The sequence below is a fragment of the Melanotaenia boesemani genome, chromosome 7, assembly GCF_017639745.1.
Source record: "Melanotaenia boesemani isolate fMelBoe1 chromosome 7, fMelBoe1.pri, whole genome shotgun sequence".
Taxonomy (NCBI): Eukaryota; Metazoa; Chordata; class Actinopteri; order Atheriniformes; family Melanotaeniidae; genus Melanotaenia; species Melanotaenia boesemani.
The window spans coordinates 25,349,988-25,371,182 of NC_055688.1; the positions used below are offsets into that span (position 1 = coordinate 25,349,988).

Below are 21,195 nucleotides of genomic sequence, written 5' to 3' on the forward strand. Positions count from 1 at the left end.
TTCGAAAAAATCATAGTTGTGCTAATTTCAGTAATGCCTAAGAATAAATTTTACTACAGCAAAGACAGTTAATGCATTGAATATCATGTAGACGTACATCTTTTAAAAAGTAATGAAAACTTTGGTTGGCTTTTCAGGCTTAATACTGAACGGATACACTGAAAAAAAAACATACCTTCTCTTTGTTGGGTAAAGTCTGAGTTCTGGTAAAAGTGTCTCCTCCATTAATACTGATCAGTTCAGCATCTACAGGTGGAAACGGTGCGGGAAAAACCATTACGTCACTCTTCAGTGTGTCCGAGCTGAAACACACGTCGTACTGCTGAGTAGCTTTAGAGTAAGACCAGCTCCCATCAGGGTGGGTGGTGATCATTGGGGCGCTGTATCTGCTGAAACTGCTATCTGTTCGGTGGCACCTGACTGCTATTAAACTGATGAGACTCAGCAGAAAGATGACTGACACGGACACAGTTGCGATGAGTAGATACAGGTTCAAATCAGAGAAGTTGTCCTCCTTTATAGGAACGTGTCTGAACTGAGTCTGGATGTCAGTTGTGCTTTCAACCACCACCACATCAATAGACACAGTAGATGACAGTGAAGGTTCTCCGTTATCAGAAACCAGCACTAACAATGGGTGTGTTTTCAGGTCATTGTCGCTCATTCTTCTCTTAGTTCTGATTTCTCCAGTGCTGGTTCCGATCCTGAACAGGTTGTTTCCTTTGGGCTCAGACAGATGATAAGAAAGCAGCGCATTGTATCCAGAGTCAGCGTCCACAGCCCTGATCTTTGCCACAAAATATCCCGCTTCAGCAGAATATGGAATAGTTTCGCTGTTGATGGAGCCGTGCTCAGAAAATGGTGCTAATATAGTTGGATTATTATCATTTTCGTCCAGAATACAGATGTTCACAGTCACGTTGCTGCTGAGTGGAGGAACACCGGAGTCAGTGGCTCTAACTTTAAACTGGAAAGTTTTTAATTCCTCAAAGTTGAAAGAATGGAGACTGACTATATCTCCAGTATCTGTATTGATGTTAATAAATGAAGTGATTGGAATATTTTTCGAATCACCTTCTAAGGAAAATGTAACCCTACCATTTTCATTGATATCAGGATCGACTGCTCTCATTGTATAGACAGAAACTCCAACTGGGCTATTCTCTTTTACATAGATATTAATCTCGGGTTCGATAAAACGAGGAGCATTATCATTAACATCCGAAACCTCGACATTAATAATGCTGGTAATGGATAGAGACGGGGTACCCTCATCATTAGCTGTAATTGTGACATTGTACAGAGAAAGTACTTCTCGATCAAGTGGTCCATCTACAACTAAAGAATAATAATTTTTATAATTCAAATTTAACTTAAATGGTGTAGGACCAGCAAGTTTACAACGAGTCTGACCGTTTTTCCCTCCATCTTTATCGGTCACAGTTACGAAAGCGACAACGCTTCCTACATCAGCATCTTCTCTAACGGGGTTAATGAGTGACGTCACCACAATTTCTGGGGCATTGTCATTTACGTCCACTACCTCCACTAACAGCTTTCCATTTGCTCTTCGAGGCGACGCGCCTTTGTCTGAAGCTTGAACATGTATTTCATAAGCTGACTGTGCTTCATAATCTAAGGCCCCCTTAACTGTAATCTCACCAGTCTCTGAATTAATAGAAAACACATTAGCAGGATTGAAGTTTGCACGTTTAACAAAAGAGTAAATCACTCTTCCGTTGTCTCCTTCATCTAAATCTGTGGCATTAACCTGAATGACAAACGATCCAACAGGAGCGTTTTCATTTACACGCGCCTTGTAAAGTGTTTTGCTAAAGGACGGCGTGTTATCATTGACATCGAGAACATTGATATTTATTTGCACAGTTCCAGTGTTTGGAGGTTTGCCTCCATCCACAGCGGTCAGTGTTAGTTTAATATGAGCATGTTTTTCTCGATCTAAAGTTTTCAGCAGCACTAACTCAGCGTATACACTATGTTCTTCTGCACTTTGTACATCGAGAGAGAAGTATTCATTTGTACTGAGCTTGTGAGTTTTTACTGAATTGCTGCCTTCGTCTGCATCAACAGCTTGAGGAAGCAAGAAACGTTCGCCCGAGGGTGAAGATTCAGAAATGTTAAGTGAAAATATTTTTTCTACAAACGTGGGTGCGTTGTCATTTAAATCGACTACCACTACCTCAATGCGTTGGAGAACCATAGGATTACTTAATATGGCCTCCAAGTTTAGTGTGCATTTTGCCGTGTTTGGACAAATCTCCTCGCGATCTATTCTCTCGTTAACATAGAGATCTCCTGTTTTAAAATTAGCCTCAAAATATTTCTTACTGTATCCTGAAACGATATTTAGATTCCTCGATTGCAGATCTCGAGCGTTTACGTTTAAATCCTTAGCGAGGTTCCCGACCACAGTCCCTTTGTCCATTTCCTCAGTGACGGAGTAGGATATCTGAGCAGCAGACCAGTCAGATAAAAACAGAATGAATTGCGAACAGAGAATCCAAGCATTCATTCTGCTTTCCATCCCTGTTTTCAAACACAGTGACGCGATGTACATCATTTTCATCCATTAAACACCACTCGATCTGTCAGCATAATTATATCCAGCCACCCTAGTCGTCAGCTTTCTTTTGCCATCCGTGTCCATCGCACAATGCACACGCAGTCTGCTGCTGCTTCTCACAGAAGGAGGAGACAGTAAATACCGAGCCCACAAACATGCGGTCATCAGCGACCCCACGTGTTAAAACTCAAGTACAAGAATGTTTTAATAATAAAACATTAAGTCAAATGTGTCTGATATTACAACATAACTACAATAGAGCACTTTGAAATTCATAACTTTCGAAGATAAGTCATACTGTAAAACCTAACCTTATGCTTAACTAATGTACATTAAGGACAGTAATATGTACAAAAAAAGTTTTTTTTCATGAAGATGAGAGGTCAAACAAAACGTTACGTGAAGATGATTCTGAGCAAAAGGACCTGTTATATAATTGAACCGAAAAATTTAGTGTCCCCTCAAAAAAAGTAAAAACGGCTAATAAAAAATCAAAAACAAATAATAATAGAAAAACAATCTAACATAATGTTTGAAAAGACCTGGAAAGCACAACTTTTTTCATGTCAATCTTTTTGGACAATCTTTCAGCACCTTAGACAGCGCCATACATTCCCATTTGCACAAGGCTACGATATAGTCATACCCTCATCAATTTTTCTGTTTTACTTCGAAAAAAAATCATAGTTGTGCTAATTTCTCTAATGCTTAAGAATAAATTGTTCTACACCAAACACAGTTAATGGATTGACTACCATGTAGACGTACATTTTTTAAAAAGTAATGAAAACTTTGGTTGAACGGATACGCTAAAAAAAACATACCTTCTCTTTGTTGGGTAAAGTCTGAGTTCTGGTAAAAGTGTCTCCTCCATTAATACTGATCAGTTCAGCGTCTACTGGTGGAAACGGTGCGGGAAAAACCATTACGTCACTCTTCAATGTGTCCGAGCTGAAACACACGTCATACTGCTGAGTTGCTTTAGAGTAAGACCAGCTCCCGTCAGGATGGGTGGTGATCATTGGAGCGCTGTACCTGCTGAAACTGCCGTCTGTTCGGTGGCATCTGACTGCTATTAAACTGATGAGACTCAGAAGAAAGATGACTGACACGGACACAATTGCGATGAGTAGATAAAAGTTCAAATCAGAGAAGTTGTCCTCCTTTATAGGAACATGTCTGAACTGAGTCTGGATGTCAGTTGTGCTTTCAACCACCACCACATCAATAGACACAGTAGATGACAGTGAAGGTTCTCCGTTATCAGAAACCAGCACTAACAATGGGTGTGTTTTCAGGTCATTGTCGCTCATTCTTCTCTTAGTTCTGATTTCTCCAGTACTTGTTCCGATCCTGAACAGGTTGTTTCCTTTGGGCTCAGACAGATGATAAGAAAGCAGCGCATTGTATCCAGAGTCAGCGTCCACAGCCCTGATCTTTGCCACAAAATATCCCGCTTCAGCAGAATATGGAATAGTTTCGCTGTTGATGGAGCCGTGCTCAGAAAATGGTGCTAATATAGTTGGATTATTATCATTTTCGTCCAGAATACAGATGTTCACAGTCACGTTGCTGCTGAGTGGAGGAACACCGGAGTCAGTGGCTCTAACTTTAAACTGGAAAGTTTTTAATTCCTCAAAATTGAAAGAATGGAGACTGACTATATCTCCAGTATCTGTATTGATGTTAATAAATGAAGTGATTGGAATATTTTTCGAATCACCTTCTAAGGAAAATGTAACCCTACCATTTTCATTGATATCAGGATCGACTGCTCTTATGGTAAAGACAGAAACTCCAACTGGGCTATTCTCTTTTACATAGATATTAATCTCGGGTTCGATAAAACGCGGAGCATTATCATTAACATCAGAAACCTCGACATTAATAATGCTGGTACTGGATAGAGACGGGGTACCCTCATCATTAGCTGTAATTGTGACATTGTACAGAGAAAGTACTTCTCGATCAAGTGGTCCATCTACAACTAAAGAATAATAATTTTTATAATTCAAATTTAACTTAAATGGTGTAGGACCATCAAGTTTACAACGAGTCTGACCGTTTTTCCCTCCATCTTTATCGGTCACAGTTACTAAAGCGACAACGCTTCCTACATCAGCATCTTCTCTAACGGGGTTAATGAGTGACGTCACCACAATTTCTGGGGCATTGTCATTCACGTCCACTACCTCCACTAACAGCTTTCCATTTGCTCTTCGAGGCGACGCGCCTTTGTCTGAAGCTTGAACATGTATTTCATAAGCTGACTGTGCTTCATAATCTAAGGCCCCCTTAACTGTGATCTCACCAGTCTCCGCATTAATAGAAAACACATTAGCAGGATTGAAGATCGCGCGTTTAACGAAAGAGTAAATCACTCTTCCGTTGTCTCCTTCATCTAAATCTGTGGCATTTACCTGAATTACAAACGATCCAACAGGAGCGTTTTCATTTACACGCGCCTTGTAAAGTGTTTTGCTAAAGAACGGTGGGTTATCGTTGGCATCTAGAACAATAACATTTATTTGCACAGTTCCAGTGTTTGGAGGTTTGCCTCCATCCACAGCGGTCAGTGTTAGTTTAATATGAGCATGTTTTTCTCGATCTAAAGTTTTCAGCAGCACTAACTCAGCAGATACACTATGTTCTTCTGCACTTTGTACATCGAGAGAGAAGTATTCATTTGTACTGAGCTTGTAAGTTTTTACTGAATTGCTGCCTTCGTCTGCATCAACAGCTTGAGGAAGCAAGAAACGCTCGCCTGCAGACGAAGATTCAGAAATGTTAAGTGAAAATAATTTGTCAACAAAGATGGGTGCGTTGTCATTTAAATCGACTATCACCAACTCAATGCGTTGGAGAACCACGGGATTACTTAGTGTAACCTCTAATTTCACCGTGCACTTAAAGGTATTTGGACAAATCTCCTCGCGATCTATTCTCTCGTTAACATAGAGGTCTCCTGTTTTAAAATTTGCCTCAAAATATTTCTTACTGTATCCCGATACGATATTTAGATTCCTCGTTTGCAGATCTCGAGCGTTTACGTTTAAATCCTTAGCGAGGTTCCCGACCACAGTCCCTTTGTCCATTTCCTCAGTGACGGAGTAGGATATCTGAGCAGCAGACCAGTCAGATAAAAACAGAATGAATTGCGAACAGAGAATCCAAGCATTCATTCTGCTTTCCATCCCTGTTTTCAAACACAGTGACGCGATGTACATCATTTTCATCCATTAAACACCACTCGATCTGTCAGCATAATTATATCCAGCCACTCTAGTCGTCAGCTTTCTTTTGCCATCCGTGTCCATCGCACAATGCACACGCAGTCTGCTGCTGCTTCTCACAGAAGGAGGAGACAGTAAATACCGAGCCCACAAACATATGCGGTCATCAGCGACCCCACGTGTTATACGTTAGAAACGACAATTCTTTAAAGATTAAACAGTAGCCTCCAGTATTTATTGATATTGTAGCGAATGTGCAGTTGTTTCCCTCTTCATTCGAAAATTCAAATATTCTTTATTTATTTAGTTTATATTCATATAGGCCAACGACAGCCAATTTCTCATATTTAAGACCTGCCACTTAATTTAAACCACTTTGAACCAAACCATGCCTATTTACACCTTTCCTAAAAGATTAATTTAAAAGACTTTTTAAAACAAAATTATATTTTCCTTCGACATATATCTTAACCAGTCTCTCCGAAAACAACGACACACAAATGAACTAACAAATAACAACTAGTAAATAACAAACAGTCTGAGAACACATGCAAAGCAGCAATGCCACCACGAGTTTTTTTTTTTTTTTTTTTGGAAAAACAGCAAACTAAAACTGGATATACTAGCTCAATGTCGGTTGCGCATCTTTGGCCCATCTTCAGCACCTTGGAAAGCGCAACAGAATCCCATTTGCCAATGGGTTTACAACAGTCACCCCTTTCTCCTTGTTTATTGAGGATTTGAAAAATCCTGGTTTTGGGTCTGGCAATTTTAAGTAAATTTCAGAATAATACGGAGATATTATTGAGTGGAGGTCATGTAAAAAAAACTTTTAAAAATGTAATTGATAAGATAGCTTTTGAGGATTCACTCTGCTCTAATCACCGCTCCAATAAGCTGAAGAAAACATACCTTTTCTTTGGTGGGTAAAGTCTGAGTTCTGGTAAAAGTGTCTCCTCCATTAATACTGATCAGTTCAGCGTCTACTGGTGGAAACGGTGCGGGGAAAACCACTACGTCACTCTTCAATGTGTCCGAGCTGAAACACACGTCGTACTGCTGAGTAGCTTTAGAGTAAGACCAGCTCCCGTCAGGATGGGTGGTGATCATTGGAGCGCTGTACCTGCTTAAATGGCCGTCTGTCCTGTGGCATCTGACAGCTATTAAACTGATGAGACTCAGAAGAAAGATCACCGACACCGACACAATGGCGATCAGCAGATACAGGTTCAAATCAGAGAAGTTGTCCTCCTTTATAGGAACATGTCTGAACTGAGTCTGGATGTCACCTGTGCTTTCAACCACCACCACATCAATAGATACAGTAGATGATAGAGAAGGTTCTCCGTTATCAGAAACCAGCACCACCAAGGGATGAGTTTTCAGGTCATTGTCACTCATCCTCCTCTTAGTCCTGATTTCTCCAGTGCTGGTTCCGATCCTGAACAGGTTGTTTCCTTTGGGCTCAGACAGATGATAAGAAAGCAGCGCATTGTATCCAGAGTCTGCGTCCACAGCCCTGATCTTTGCCACAAAATATCCTGCTTCAGCAGAATATGGGATGCTCTCACCGTTTACCGAGCCTTGCTCAGAGTATGGCGCAAGAATAGTTGGATTATTATCATTTTCGTCTAGAATTAAAAGATTGACAGTCGCATTACTACTAAGTGGAGGAACACCAGAGTCAGTGGCTTGAACTATAAACTGAAACGTTTTTAATTCTTCGTGATTAAAAGACTGGAGACTGACTATATGTCCAGTTTCCGAGTTGATATTTAAAAGAGATGATATCCGAATATTTCTTGGAGAACCGTCCAACAGTTTGTACGTTATCTTAGCATTATTATCTAGATCAGGATCAAATGTATTTATTGTATAAATAACTGAACCCACAGGACTATTTTCTTTAACGTAAACATAAATAATAGGTTCCAGAAACTGAGGTGCGTTGTCATTGACATCAGCTACGTGAACAGGAATAACCCGAATACTGGACAGGGGAGGACTTCCTCCATCTGTGGCCACAATGGTGACATTGTATAGAGAAATGTTTTCTCTATCTAGTGGTCCAGCTACTACTAATGAATAATCGTTTTTGTAGTTGGACTTCAGCTGAAATGGAACAGATCCAGCTACGTTACATTTTGTCACTCCATTTATGCCACTATCTTTATCACTCACAGAAATAAACCCAACTATTGTCCCCAGTTCTGCGCCTTCATTAACCGGGGTCATCAGTGACGTTACACCTACTTCTGGGGTGTTATCATTTACATCAATTATCTCTATCAGCACTTTAGTGTGTGCGCTACGAGGAGAAGTACCTTGATCTTTTGCTTGAACTCTCACTTCATAAGCAGACGTCTCCTCATAATCTAGACTGTATTTAACAGATATTTCACCCGTTTCTGAATTTAGATCAAAAATATTTGATGGGTCAACGTTTCCTCTTTTGATAAAGGAATAAAGGATCTTCCCGTTTATGCCTTCGTCCAAATCTGTTGCATTTAACCTAATTACAAGTGTTCCGGGAGTAGCATTTTCTATGACACGAACTTTATAAAGTGATTTACTAAAGGTGGGTACATTGTCATTAGAATCTATTACATTTACATATATTTGCAATGATCCTGATCTCGGTGGTTTTCCTCCATCTATAGCTGTTAAGGTGAGCATGATCATTGACTGTTTTTCTCGATCAAGCGCTTTTTGCAACACTAACTCAGCAGACACACCGTGTTCTCCGCTGATCAGCACATCAAGCGAGAAATGCTCACTTTGACTAAGCTTGTAGCTTTTTACCGAGTTACTTCCTATGTCCGCATCAACTGCGACTGGGAGAAGGTATCGTTCTCCCGTTAAGGATGATTCAGAAATATTCACAGAATACGAGTTTTCAACGAAAGAGGGCGAATTATCGTTTACATCAACTATATTAATCTCTATTCGATATGCAGTCATTGGATTGCTTAGCAAAGCTTGTATTTTTAAAGAACATTTCGCCACCAGAGGACAAAGCTCTTCTCTGTCTATTCTCTCGTCAACAAAGAGGTTCCCGGTCTGCAAATTGACGTCAAAGTATTTCTTACTGTAACTAGAAACAACACGTAGATCCCTATCGTCTGCTTCATGTACGTTGAGATTCAAATCCTTTGCGATATTACCCACTACGGTGCCTTTGTTCACCTCCTCCGATATAGAATAGGATAACTGCGAAGCAGACCAGTCACAAAGACAAAGATAGACGGTAAGGCGAATCCAGGCATATTCCTTTTGTCCTTGTATATACATTATTGGTCCAACATAAAATCCGAAGTGTTCATTTATTCCAGTAAAGATATTTCCATCAAAAATACGAGTGTTGTCAGCTCTTCACAGCTCGATCCGCGGGTGTGATGATGAGGATTTAATTTCCCCTACGCAAGAAGGAGGAGTTTTGCTTATTCACATGCATTCAAGCTAACGGTCTCCTGCGACATCATGTGGACAATGATTGGTAAAGAAATACTGTTCAATGCAACGTGAGATATAACAAAAAAGCAACTCTGGCAAGTTATTTTAATTACATTAGGTATTATTTATTCAACAAAAGTGTCCTACCTTTTCTTTATTAGGTAAGGTCTGGGTCCTGGTAAAAATATCTTCTCCGTTGATACTAATCAGTTCTGCATCTACAGGTGGATAAGGTGCAGGGAAAACTACTACATCGCTCTTCAGTGTGTCTGAGTTGAAACACACGTCGTACTGCTGAGTAGCTTTAGAGTAAGACCAGCTCCCGTCAGGGTGGGTGGTGATCATTGGAGCGCTGTACCTGCTGAAACTGGAGTCTCTCCTGTGGCATCTGACTGATATTAAACTGATGAGACTCAGCAGAAAGATTACCGCCACCGACACAATTGCGATCAGCAAATACAGGTTCAAATCAGAGAAGTTGTCCTCCTTTATAGGAACATGTCTAAAAGGTGTCTGGGTGTCAGCTGTGCTTTCAACCACCACCACATCAACAGACACAGTAGCTGTGAGAGAAGGTTCTCCGTTATCTGAAACCAGCACCACCAAAGGATGAGTTTTCAAGTCATTGTCACTCATCTTCCTCTTAGTCCTGATTTCTCCAGTGCTGGTTCCGATCCTGAACAAGTTGTTTCCTTTGGGCTCAGACAGGTGATAAGAAAGCAGCGCATTGTATCCAGAGTCTGCGTCCACAGCCCTGATCTTTGCCACAAAGTATCCCACTTCAGCCGAATAGGGGATGGTCTCACTGTTAACAGAGCCGTGCTCAGAATATGGAGCTAGAATTGTGGGACTGTTGTCATTTTCGTCGAGAATTAAAACATTAACAGTCACGTTGCTGCTTTGTGGAGGAACACCAGAGTCCATGGCCTGAACTTTAAACTGGAAAGTTTTTAACTCCTCGTGGTTAAAAGATTGCAGACTGACTATATTTCCATTCTCCGTGTTGATATTTAATACAGATGAAATTGGAACATTTCTTGGAAAACTGTCGAGCAGTTTGTAGGTAACTCTTGCATTGCTTCCTAGATCAGGATCAAAAGTATTTATTGTGTAAATAACTGAACCAACAGGACTATTTTCTTTGACATAAACGTCAATCACAGGCTCCATAAATCGAGGTGCGTTGTCATTGACATCACCAACGTCAACAACAACGACCCTAATACTGGAGAGAGGGGGCCTTCCTTCATCTGTGGCTGTAATGGTGACATTGTAAAGGGAAGTGCTTTCTCTATCCAGAGGTCCATCTACAACCAACGAATATTCATTTTTGTAATTAGGTTTTAGTTTAAAAGGAACTTTTCCAACTACCTTACAATTTGTTATACCATTATTTCCTCCATCTTTATCACTCACTGTAATCAAAGCAACAATTGTCCCCAGTTCTGCGTCTTCTTTTATGGGTGTCATCAATGATGTCACAGATATTTCAGGTGGATTGTCATTCACATCTATTATCTCAATAAGCATTTTTGTATGTGCAGTTCGAGGAAAGACTCCTTGATCCTGTGCTTGAACTCTTACTTCATAAGCATTCGTGCTTTCATAATCTAGACTACCTTTCACTGTTATTTGTCCTGTTTTCGATTCAAGATAAAACATATTTGAAGGATCAGAATTCCCTCGTTTAATAAACGAGTACGTGATTCTGCTATTACTACCCTCGTCTAAATCTGTTGCGTTTAATTGAATCACCTCGGTTCCCGGTGCTGCATTTTCATTCACTTGTACTTTATACAGAGTTTTGCTGAAAATGGGTGTGTTATCATTTACATCTATGACATTTACATTTATTTGCAGTGTACCGGACCTTGCAGGTTTTCCTCCATCTACAGCCGTCAGAATAAGTTGAAGAAATTGCTCTTTTTCGCGATCTAAAGCTTTGTCAAGCACTAGCTCAGCAGACACACCATGTTGACCGCCGTTTTGCACATCAAGCGAAAAATGCTCATTTTGACTCAGCTTGTAACCCTTCATTGAGTTACTGCCTATATCTGCATCTTCTGCAACTGGAAGAAGAAAACGTTCTCCCGGAGACATTGATTCGGAGACGTTTAACAAATAAGATTGTTCAATGAACTCTGGCGAGTTATCATTTATATCTAAAACATTGACGTCAATACCATGTACAATCATTGGGTTGCTTAAAACAGCCTGTACTCTCAGAGAGCATTGTGCCGTGTTCGGGCAAAGCTCTTCCCTGTTTATTCTATCGTTAACAAAGAGGTTCCCGGTCCGCGAATTCACGTCAAAATATTTCTTACTGTAACTTGAAACAATTCGCAGGACTCTGTTTTCCACCTCCTGTATGTTCAGGTTTAAATCCTTAACGATATTCCCTACCACGGTGCCTTTGTTCATCTCCTCGGTAATGGAGTAAGATAATGGTGAAGCAAAGCAATCACAAAGACAAAAGAGCAAAACACAATGAATCCAAGTATATTCCTCTGTCCCCATGTTGAATATAGAGCTCTGTATTCCTTCACTCCAGTATATTCCAGTTCATGGATATTGTTTGTCCAACAGAAACACAATTTCCAGCGACAACAACAGCTCTTCTTGCTTCAGCAAAATCAGTCTAACTAAGCGTATAGCCAATGAGGGTTTTAGTTTCCTCCTGCAAGGAGGAGTTATAGATGTATTCCGCTTTAACAAGTGTATCTATGGTCTCCAGCGACCCCACGTGGTAAACGAGGGCGGCTTATTATAAATGTTACAACTTTATAACAAAGCTCATGTCTGATTTCATTCTTACGTAGTCCTGCATAAATGCATTCGTATAGGCTATTGGACGAAATAAAAAAGGAAGATTTAAACCACTGTAATACACTGTATTCAGGAAACGTTCAATTCTATTTAATGAAATATAAAGCGCCAGTTTCTCTATTAAAAACATTTAACCAATCAGTAGATCTCGAAAGAACACACTTAAAATGCCTTTAAAAGTTAAAAAACAAAACAAAACAAAACAAAAAAAACTTAAAGCTGCTTATATTCTCACAGAACTGTCAGAACTATAATTGACTAATTTTAGCACCATGGAGAGCGATTCGTTTTGTAGACACCACGCATCGCGCCATTTTGAGCCAAGTATAGCTGGTTTCATTGTTCTTAACTTCTTTTAAGTTCTCAGTTCTGTGATTGATAAAGTATTTTGAGGCGAATTAAGTTACACAGCTGATGTTTTCCTCAACATATAAAGGAATGGCCTTTAAAAATTGTGTGAGCATGAAAAAATCAATCATGCTTACATATGGCACTAAAAAACACATCAAATATGAAGGATTTATAATAATAATAATAATAATAAAGTCTATACTTAATAGTGCAACAGAAATGACAACGAAGTTCTTCATAACATACCTTATCTTTGTTGGGTAAAGTCTGAGTTCTGGTGAAAGTGTCTCCTCCATTAATACTGATCAGTTCTGCATCTACAGGTGGAAACGGTGCAGGGAAAACCACTACGTCACTCTTCAGTGTGTCTGAGCTGAAACACACGTCATACTGCTGGGTAGCTTTAGAGTAAGACCAGCTCCCGTCAGGATGGGTGGTGATCATCGGAGCGCTGTACCTGCTGAAACTGCCGTCTGTTCTATGGCATCTGACAGCCAATAAACTGATGAGACTCAGCAGAAAGATAACTGACACCGACACAATGGCGATGAGCAGATACAAGTTCAAATCAGAGAAGCTTTCCTCCTTTGAAGGAACATGTCTGAATGGAGTCTGGATGTCAGCTAAGTTTTCAACCACCACCACATCAATGGACACAGTGGCTGAAAGAGAAGGTTCTCCGTTATCAGAGACCAGCACCACCAAGGGATGAGTTTTCAGGTCATTGTCGCTCATTCTCCTCTTAGTCCTGATTTCCCCGGTGCTGGTTCCGATCCTGAACAAGTTGTTTCCTTTTGGTTCAGATAGATGGTATGAAAGTAGTGCATTGTATCCAGAGTCTGCGTCCACAGCCCTGATCTTTGCCACAAAATATCCCGCTTCAGCAGAATATGGGATAGTCTCGCTGTTAACAGAGCCGTGTTCAGAATAAGGCGCTAGAATCGCGGGAGTATTGTCATTTTCGTCTAGTATAAAAATGTTAACAGTCACGTTGCTGCTGAGTGGGGGAACACCGGAGTCCATGGCCTGAACGTTAATTTGGAACTTTTTAAATTCCTCGTAGTTAAAAGACTGCAAACTCGTAATTTCTCCAGTTTCTGAATTCACATCCAAAAGAGCTGAAACTGGAAATTTTGGCAAATAATTGTCGACCAATGAATATGTTAGTTTAGCATTTTCATTGGTATCTGCATCATGTGCTGTTACCTTTGTGATCACATTTCCCACTTTACTGTTCTCTTTCACATAAACATTCATATTTGTTTCTAGGAAACTGGGTGCGTTGTCATTTATGTCGGAAATATTAACACTGATTATAGCAGTGCTTGACAGAGGCGGACTCCCTCCATCGGTTGCAGTAATAGTTACATTGTACAGAGGTACGCTCTCCCTGTCAATGAGTCCGTCTACTACCAGTGAGTAATAGTTTTTGTAATTTGAAATTAGTTTAAACGGAACTGGTTCTAGAATTTTACAGGTTGTGATGCCATTCTGCCCCCCATCTTTATCAGTCACAGTTAGTAATGCAACAACTGTTCCAATTTCAGCACTTTCCTTTAGTGGACTCATCATCGAAGTCACAGAAATTTCTGGTGCATTGTCATTAACATCCACCACCTCGACCAGGACCTTAGAATAACCACTGCGAGGGGATGAACCTTGGTCTGTTGCACGCACTCTCAATTCATAACCTTTGTTTTCCTCGTAATCCAAATTAGACATAACAACGATTTCACCGTTCTCGGGAATAACACTAAATTTGTCAGAGGAGTCCACATTTCCGCTTGTCATTAAGTAATATCTGATTTTTGAATTTTGATCATCGTCTAGATCGGTTGCATTTAATTTCAGTATGGTTGTACTTACAGGTACGTTTTCACTCACACTTATTTTATACAGCGTCTTACTAAATGACGGTGCGTTATCATTAACATCAATAACATTTACAAGAATTTGCATAGTGCCAGATCTAGCTGGTTTTCCTCCGTCTAAAGCCGTTAATGTTAGTTTGACAGATGATTGAATTTCTCTGTCTAAAGCTTTTTGCAGCACTAACTCAGCAGACATACTATCTGGTCCGCTAGTTGTATCTAAGGAAAAAAAATCATTCGGACTTAACTTGTAGGTTTTTATTGAATTACTACCAGTGTCTGCATCATGAGCTCCCGGTAGCGGATACCTCTCTCCCGTTGAGGATGATTCTGAGATATTAAACACATGGATTTGCTCGAGAAACGTCGGTGCGTTGTCATTAATGTCAAGAATACTAACTTCAATGCGATAAATATTCATAGGATGGCTGAGGAGTCCCTCTATATTTAAGGAACACTTTGGTAGATTAGGACACATCTCTTCACGGTCTAGCCTTTCATTGACAAACAAAGCTCCTGTTCTCAGATTTGCCTCGAAATATGCCTTACTGTATCCTGATACAATCCGAAATCCTCGTTCCTCCAATTGCTGTGGACTAATGTGTAAATCCTTCGCAAGATTTCCAACCACTGTGCCTTTATCCACCTCCTCTGAAACGGAGTAGGAGATCTGTGCTGAAGACCAGTGAGATAAACAAAGAATAATGGCGAACAGCATCCATTCCCCCTCTCTGAAGTGATGTCGAGACATCCTTTGTTTTCCACCCAAGATCAAAAATCCAAGCAAAAAAACGTATTTCGTTCAGAAAACGGACAAAATATTCCAAATTCATCTGGGCTCCCGAAATGTCGGGACCACATTGCATGACGACATTGTCTGAGGAGACCTGAACAAACGGGCTGGCTGTTTTACATTTCACCGAAAGAAGAGAAGAGGAGGTGTTTTAGGTCAATAGTGAATAGTATGGTCTCAAGCGACATCTTGTGTTGTCAGTGTGAAACGTTATCATTTGATTAGAAACTATATAACAAAATGAAGAGTAACGTAAACCAAATAAATGGTCGCAGTTTTAACAATAGAAAAGGTCATTAACTGAAGAAAGGTACTGATGAGTAAAACATTAAAAGATTAATTAATTCTGAAAAAAACCCTTGATGTCATTTGGTCGATGTGTTCATATGAGTGAAAATTATATAACGACCTTTATAATAGGGTCAGTCGTATCAGATATTTATCAAACTTACGTAATTTATTTTTCCCTGAAGACCTTCCAAAGTGATTAATAAAATATTTCTTCTTCTTCTTCTGGATCAATTAATAAAAAAAAAAATCCAGTTTTAACAAAACATGGGGCCAGCACCATTGCTTGCGCCGTTACATTTAAGCAATCAGACAACACAACAGGAAAAATTAAATAATTAATCTTTTTAAATAATCAATAAGTTCTCAAAATAATGAAATTGTATTTGCATTATTATTTCTTATTTAGAGCATATTCTCTGAAGCACATACGGATTATTGCACAATATAATCACGAAAAAGACAAAAATTCTGTCGGAGACGTGGTAACTCTTTTTTTTTTTCATCCATTTTTTCCCATAATACCGACCGTGTTCAATTACACGAGAGATTTGGGAGCCTACAGATACTGTAGAACGAAGTTGCTTTCACTTGACTTTTCAACCTTTCTAACCTTCAATGGGCTTTTCATGTCCTAAGATAGACTGAGAACTTGAAAACAACTCACCTTTTCTTTGTTGGGTAAAGTCTGAGTTCTAGTGAAAGTGTCTCCTCCATTAATACTGATCAGTTCCGCATCTACAGGTGGAAGCGATGCGGGGAAAACCACTACGTCACTCTTCAGTGTGTCTGAGCTGAAACACACGTCATACTGCTGAGTAGCTTTAGAGTAGGACCAGCTCCCGTCAGGGTGGGTGGTGATCATCGGAGCGCTGTACCTGCTGAAACTGCCATCTGTCCTGTGACATTTGACTGCTATTAAACTGATGAGACTCAGCAGAAAGATGGCCGACACCGACACAATGGCGATCAGAAGATACAGGTTCAAATCAGAGAAGTTGTCCTCCTTTAAAGGAACGTGTCTGAATTGAGTGTTGATGTCAGCTGTGCTTTCAACCACCACCACATCAATAGATACAGTAGCTGTCAAAGAAGGTTCTCCGTTATCAGAGACCAGCACCATCAAGGGATGAGTATTCAGGTCATTGTCACTCATTCTTCTCTTCGTCCTGATTTCCCCGGTGCTGGTTCCGATCCTGAACAAGTTGTTTCCTTTGGGCTCAGACAGATGATAAGAAAGCAGCGCATTGTATCCAGAGTCTGCGTCCACAGCCCTAATCTTTGCCACAAAATATCCCGCTTCAGCAGAGTATGGGATGCTCTCACTTTGAACGGAACCGTGCTCAGAATATGGCGCCAGAATCGCAGGACTATTATCATTCTCGTCCAGAATAAAGACGTTGACATTCGCGTTGCTGCTGAGCGGAGGAACACCAGAGTCTGTGGCCTGAACTTTTACCTGAAACGTTTTTAACTCTTCAAAATTAAAGGGTTGCAGACTGACAATGTCACCTGTTTCTGCGTTAACGGTTACCATTGATGTCATCCGGATTGTTTTGGGGGAGCCATTAAGTAAATGGTAGGTTGATTTAGCGTTTTCATACAAATCTGGATCAAATGTGCTCAATCTGTGAATAGTAGTACTAATCGGGCTGTTCTCTTTTACGTAAACATTAATAGTAGAATCCAGGAATCGAGGTGGATTGTCATTTACATCAGAAACCTCAATAGTAATTACACTCGTGCTCGACAAAGCAGGCGTTCCCTCATCTGTTGCTACAACCGATATATTATACAGGGACACACTTTCTCTGTCAAGCGGCCCTTCAACCAACAAAGTATAGTAATTTTTATAGTTTGATTTTAGTTTGAAAGGCCCAGAACCCAAAATCTGACAATTTGTTAGTCCATTTTTACCTCCATCTCTATCAGTTATGGTCACCATAGCAACAGTGGTGCCTATTTCAGAGTCCTCCTTAACGGGACTCATAAGTGATGACACTGAGATTTCAGGAGCATTGTCATTGACATCGATTACTTCGACTAAAATCTTGCTATGTGTACTACGGGGAGGAGTGCCTTTGTCTCGTGCTTGAACGCGAATCTCATAGGCTTGGTTTTCCTCATAATCAATATTGCCTTTCACTAAAATTTCTCCAGTGTTATTATTCAGAGAAAATGTTTCGTCAAGGTTTAAATGCCCCCTTTCTGTAAACGAATATATGATCTGACCATTAACACCTTCGTCTGAATCGGTAGCTGTCATTGTTAATAACGTTGTGCCAATATTTGTATTTTCGACCACTTGAACCTTGTAAAGTGATTTACTGAACGACGGTGGGTTGTCATTCACATCCAAAACGTAAATATTTATCTGTAAAGTACCAGTTTTAGGGGGCTTCCCTCCATCAAAAGCAGTCAGAATAAGTTCAAAGACATCGTGTTTTTCTCTATCTAATGCTTTCTGTAGTACTAGTTCAGCAGACACACTCTGCTCACCACTACTCTGTACATCTAAAGAGAAATGTTCATTTGTGTTGAGTTTGTAAGTTCTTACTGTGTTAGCACCCACATCTGCGTCATGAGCTATCGGGAGTGGATACCTTTCCCCAGCATATTCATAAGATTCATAAATTTCAATTGTGAATATTTCTTCCCGAAAAGCTGGAGGGTTGTCATTGATATCATTAATTAAAACTTCGATTCGATGGAGGCTTCGGGGATTACTCAATATGGCTTCCAAATTTAATAAACACTTTATCATATTAGGACAAAGCTCCTCTCGGTCTATCCTGTCGTTAACGAAAAGTATTCCAGATACGTGATTGATATCAAAATAGCTTTTTTTATACCCAGACGCTATTCGAAGACCCGTGGACTGGAGCTGCTGCACACTGAGGTTTAAATCCTTTGCGAGATTTCCCACCGTCGTTCCTTTGTCCACTTCCTCTGAAATACTATAGGATATTTGAGCCATGGACCATTCGCAAAGACAAAGAAGAGTGAGGAACAGACTCCAAATGTCATGGCATTGTCTCCAAGCAGCCATCGCGATTGAATTCTGCTGTCAAATTGCAGTGAATTATAAACGTGTTTTCCATGCATCCATTCTGGCGAACGATCATCCCTGTAAGACCCTACTCCTCTGTGCGGTGTTTTCACAAAGCAATGTCAGACGATGACGTGTGAGCTTTTTGTTATGACTATAGGAGGAGTTTCTAAGCACTGAGAACACGATTTTTACATGGTCTCGAGCGACATCTCGTGACGTTTTCGCATTGGGAACGACAACCCAGTCAACATAAAAGTGAAGGCGTTTATGTCGAGTTAGCACAGAAACAGCCAGTCTGATAATTATAATAATAATTATGGTGATTTTAAGTAATTTATGCTCAATGGATATTTAATCCTTTTTGTGTTGAACAAAAAGGCTATTTTATAAATGTTTCTTTTCATTTATTAAGTTCTCTAAATGTATTTGTTTTACCTTTCCTCTTAAAGGTTGAGGCATTTGGATTTATTTAACATAGATTTAGCACTTTAACATTGATATAATAATAATAATAATAATAATAATAATAATAATAATAATAATAATAATAATAATAATAATAATAATAATAATAATAATAATAATAATAGTAAGTAGTCATGGATGTGTGCTCCAGAAGTTCAAGACTGTTTCTTTAAGGAATATCTGGTAAATATATTACACTTTATCTCCCTGCTTCAAACAGCATAAGACCCAACCCCTTCAGGTCAACCAATACCAAATGATCATGTAATCAGATGTGATGCTTTAATGATGCTGTAAAACTTGTCTCATGGCCACTATTACATCATCAAAATGCTAATTTATAATTGTGTTTCTTGATATAAGTATTGTTTATTGTTTTCTAGACCTCTTCCACTGAGGATGACATCTTATGGTGCATTGCAGCCGCAGTCATGGGTATTATCTTAAGAGATGGGAATCAGAAGATGGAGGATATGGGTGTTTTTAATGAAGGTGTTAGGGCTGGGATATACTGTACATGATGCTTCCACGAATGCACCATGGCTGCCATGCATTCCTAGTATTGTTTGGCAAGTAGGTTGCTCGCGTTGACATAAGGTAATGGGAAGTGTGCGCGAGTTGCAGTATTGACTTAAACACTAGTGTTGCTCATACAAACAAGAATGTAAACATGACAGATCAGAAGTAAACACAGTGGCGGATAGTTTTGAAGACTGTCTCTCAGACCTCAACTATCAGCATCTGTAAGATTTTTTTTCTACCTGTTGCACAGTGATAAACATTTGTGCTTTAAAAGTTGGTAACAAATTTGAAGTGTTTTGAGGGTTGATGCCCTGAAAATACAATGTGACCAGTAGATTGACCTTTACACTATTTCAGAGTCCAAGTACTGTGTGCTGCCCCTAGCTGTGACCTCCAGTAGAGTTATGGCTGTGCCGTGCTTCCATCATTTGCAGCAAGTATATACACAGATGCAGTGGATATTTGAGGTGTATACTTGCATCCACAGCACATCCCAGCTCTTAAAGTTCAGAACACCCTCAGAATCATCATGGCATCCATCATGCAAGTACACCTCCAAGTTGTGTGGGAATATCTTAGTGAATATAGGGACACAAGCTTAATGCAAAGAAGCAGCAGCTGAAGCTCAAGCTGTTTGCTGAGGCCCTTCTGCTCAAGGAAATAAATACCTGAGAATGGAGAAAAGTCTTCCATTCATCCCCACAAAGACCTCAGACATGGATAAACATTTATTTGATTTGTTCTATTTTCAACATTCTGCCTGTGATAAACATTTCACAAGTTAACAACAGTGACTTCTTGGATGCTTTACTTAATTAAAAAACACTGAAGTTCTATGAGATGGATTGACTTCAATAGTGGATTTCAGTGGGTTTGGATACGTGTTCTCCCATGGAAACATGGGTTGATTTCTCAGATACGTCTTCACTTTTCAGTCCAAGCACTTGTAACAGTCATCTCATTGAGACTGAAAGTCCCACCTAAACTGTGTTTTGCATACCTGCCCAAACTGTTTTAGATTGGCAAAGTTTTCTTGTTGGTGCAACTTAAATTTTAAAGACTTTAATTATCCTTGTCTTTTTGTTGTTTTTTTCAATATGGCCAGTCTTTGAAAGACTTTCATTTTTTTTTATTTTGCTAATTTTGTGAATTTGTAAACAACGCCAATTTCTGTCAGCATTTGTACTTGTACATGTACATGTGCAATTAACAATTTACCCGCTTATTTTATATTTAACGAGAAGTCCTTCCCCACAGTAAAAAAAAAACAAACAAAAAAAAACCCTGGAGGGAACCCTTGATGTAAGTAGATATGTTATATTAAGATACTGTTTTTCTAAATAAAATTGAGTTAATCTAACAAACATGAATTTAATGTCATTACTAAAATAAATTGGTCTCCAGTTAAATGAATTTATTTGCATTGGTTTAACAAGAATTACTGTAAAGCAAGGTCAGTAATTTTGTTCCATCGAATTGCGTTATTTTGAGTTAAATTAACTTAATTTACATTTAATATATGTAATGAATTGCTTTTTAAATTATTAAGTTAAATTGCATGAATGTGTAATGTTTGAGATCACTCGACATAGAATTATTCGATGCAAAAACTGCCCTCAAATAAATTGAGTTCAGCCAAGGATTTATTTATTTATTTACTGAGTGAGTGAGTGAGTGAGTGAGTGAGTGAGTGAGTGAGTGAGTGAGTGAGTGAGTGAGTGAGTGAGTGAATGAAAACTCAAACGAGGACTTTGAAA

The 21,195-nt window shown here is 39.5% G+C and overlaps 1 protein-coding gene across 33 annotated transcripts in view; it reads right to left on the reverse strand.

Annotated features, from left to right (window-relative positions):
* The window catches only part of LOC121642759 (protocadherin alpha-2-like), a 204,261-nt gene that overhangs the window by 43,122 nt on the left and 139,944 nt on the right, over positions 1-21,195 (reverse strand). The window contains exon 1 of one of the 33 annotated variants that reach the window (XM_041989663.1): positions 16,067-18,470. The exons of 27 other annotated variants lie outside the window; for them this stretch is intronic. In XM_041989663.1, the coding sequence (XP_041845597.1) occupies positions 16,067-18,448 (2,382 nt within the window). In that variant the 5' untranslated portion in view covers positions 18,449-18,470. Of the gene's footprint in view, positions 1-175; positions 2,606-3,408; positions 5,909-6,729; positions 9,207-9,417; positions 11,580-12,693; positions 15,189-16,066; positions 18,471-21,195 lie in introns of those variants that run through there. 5 more of the 33 variants (XM_041989667.1, XM_041989685.1, XM_041989665.1 and 2 more) reach the window with 5 other exon arrangements.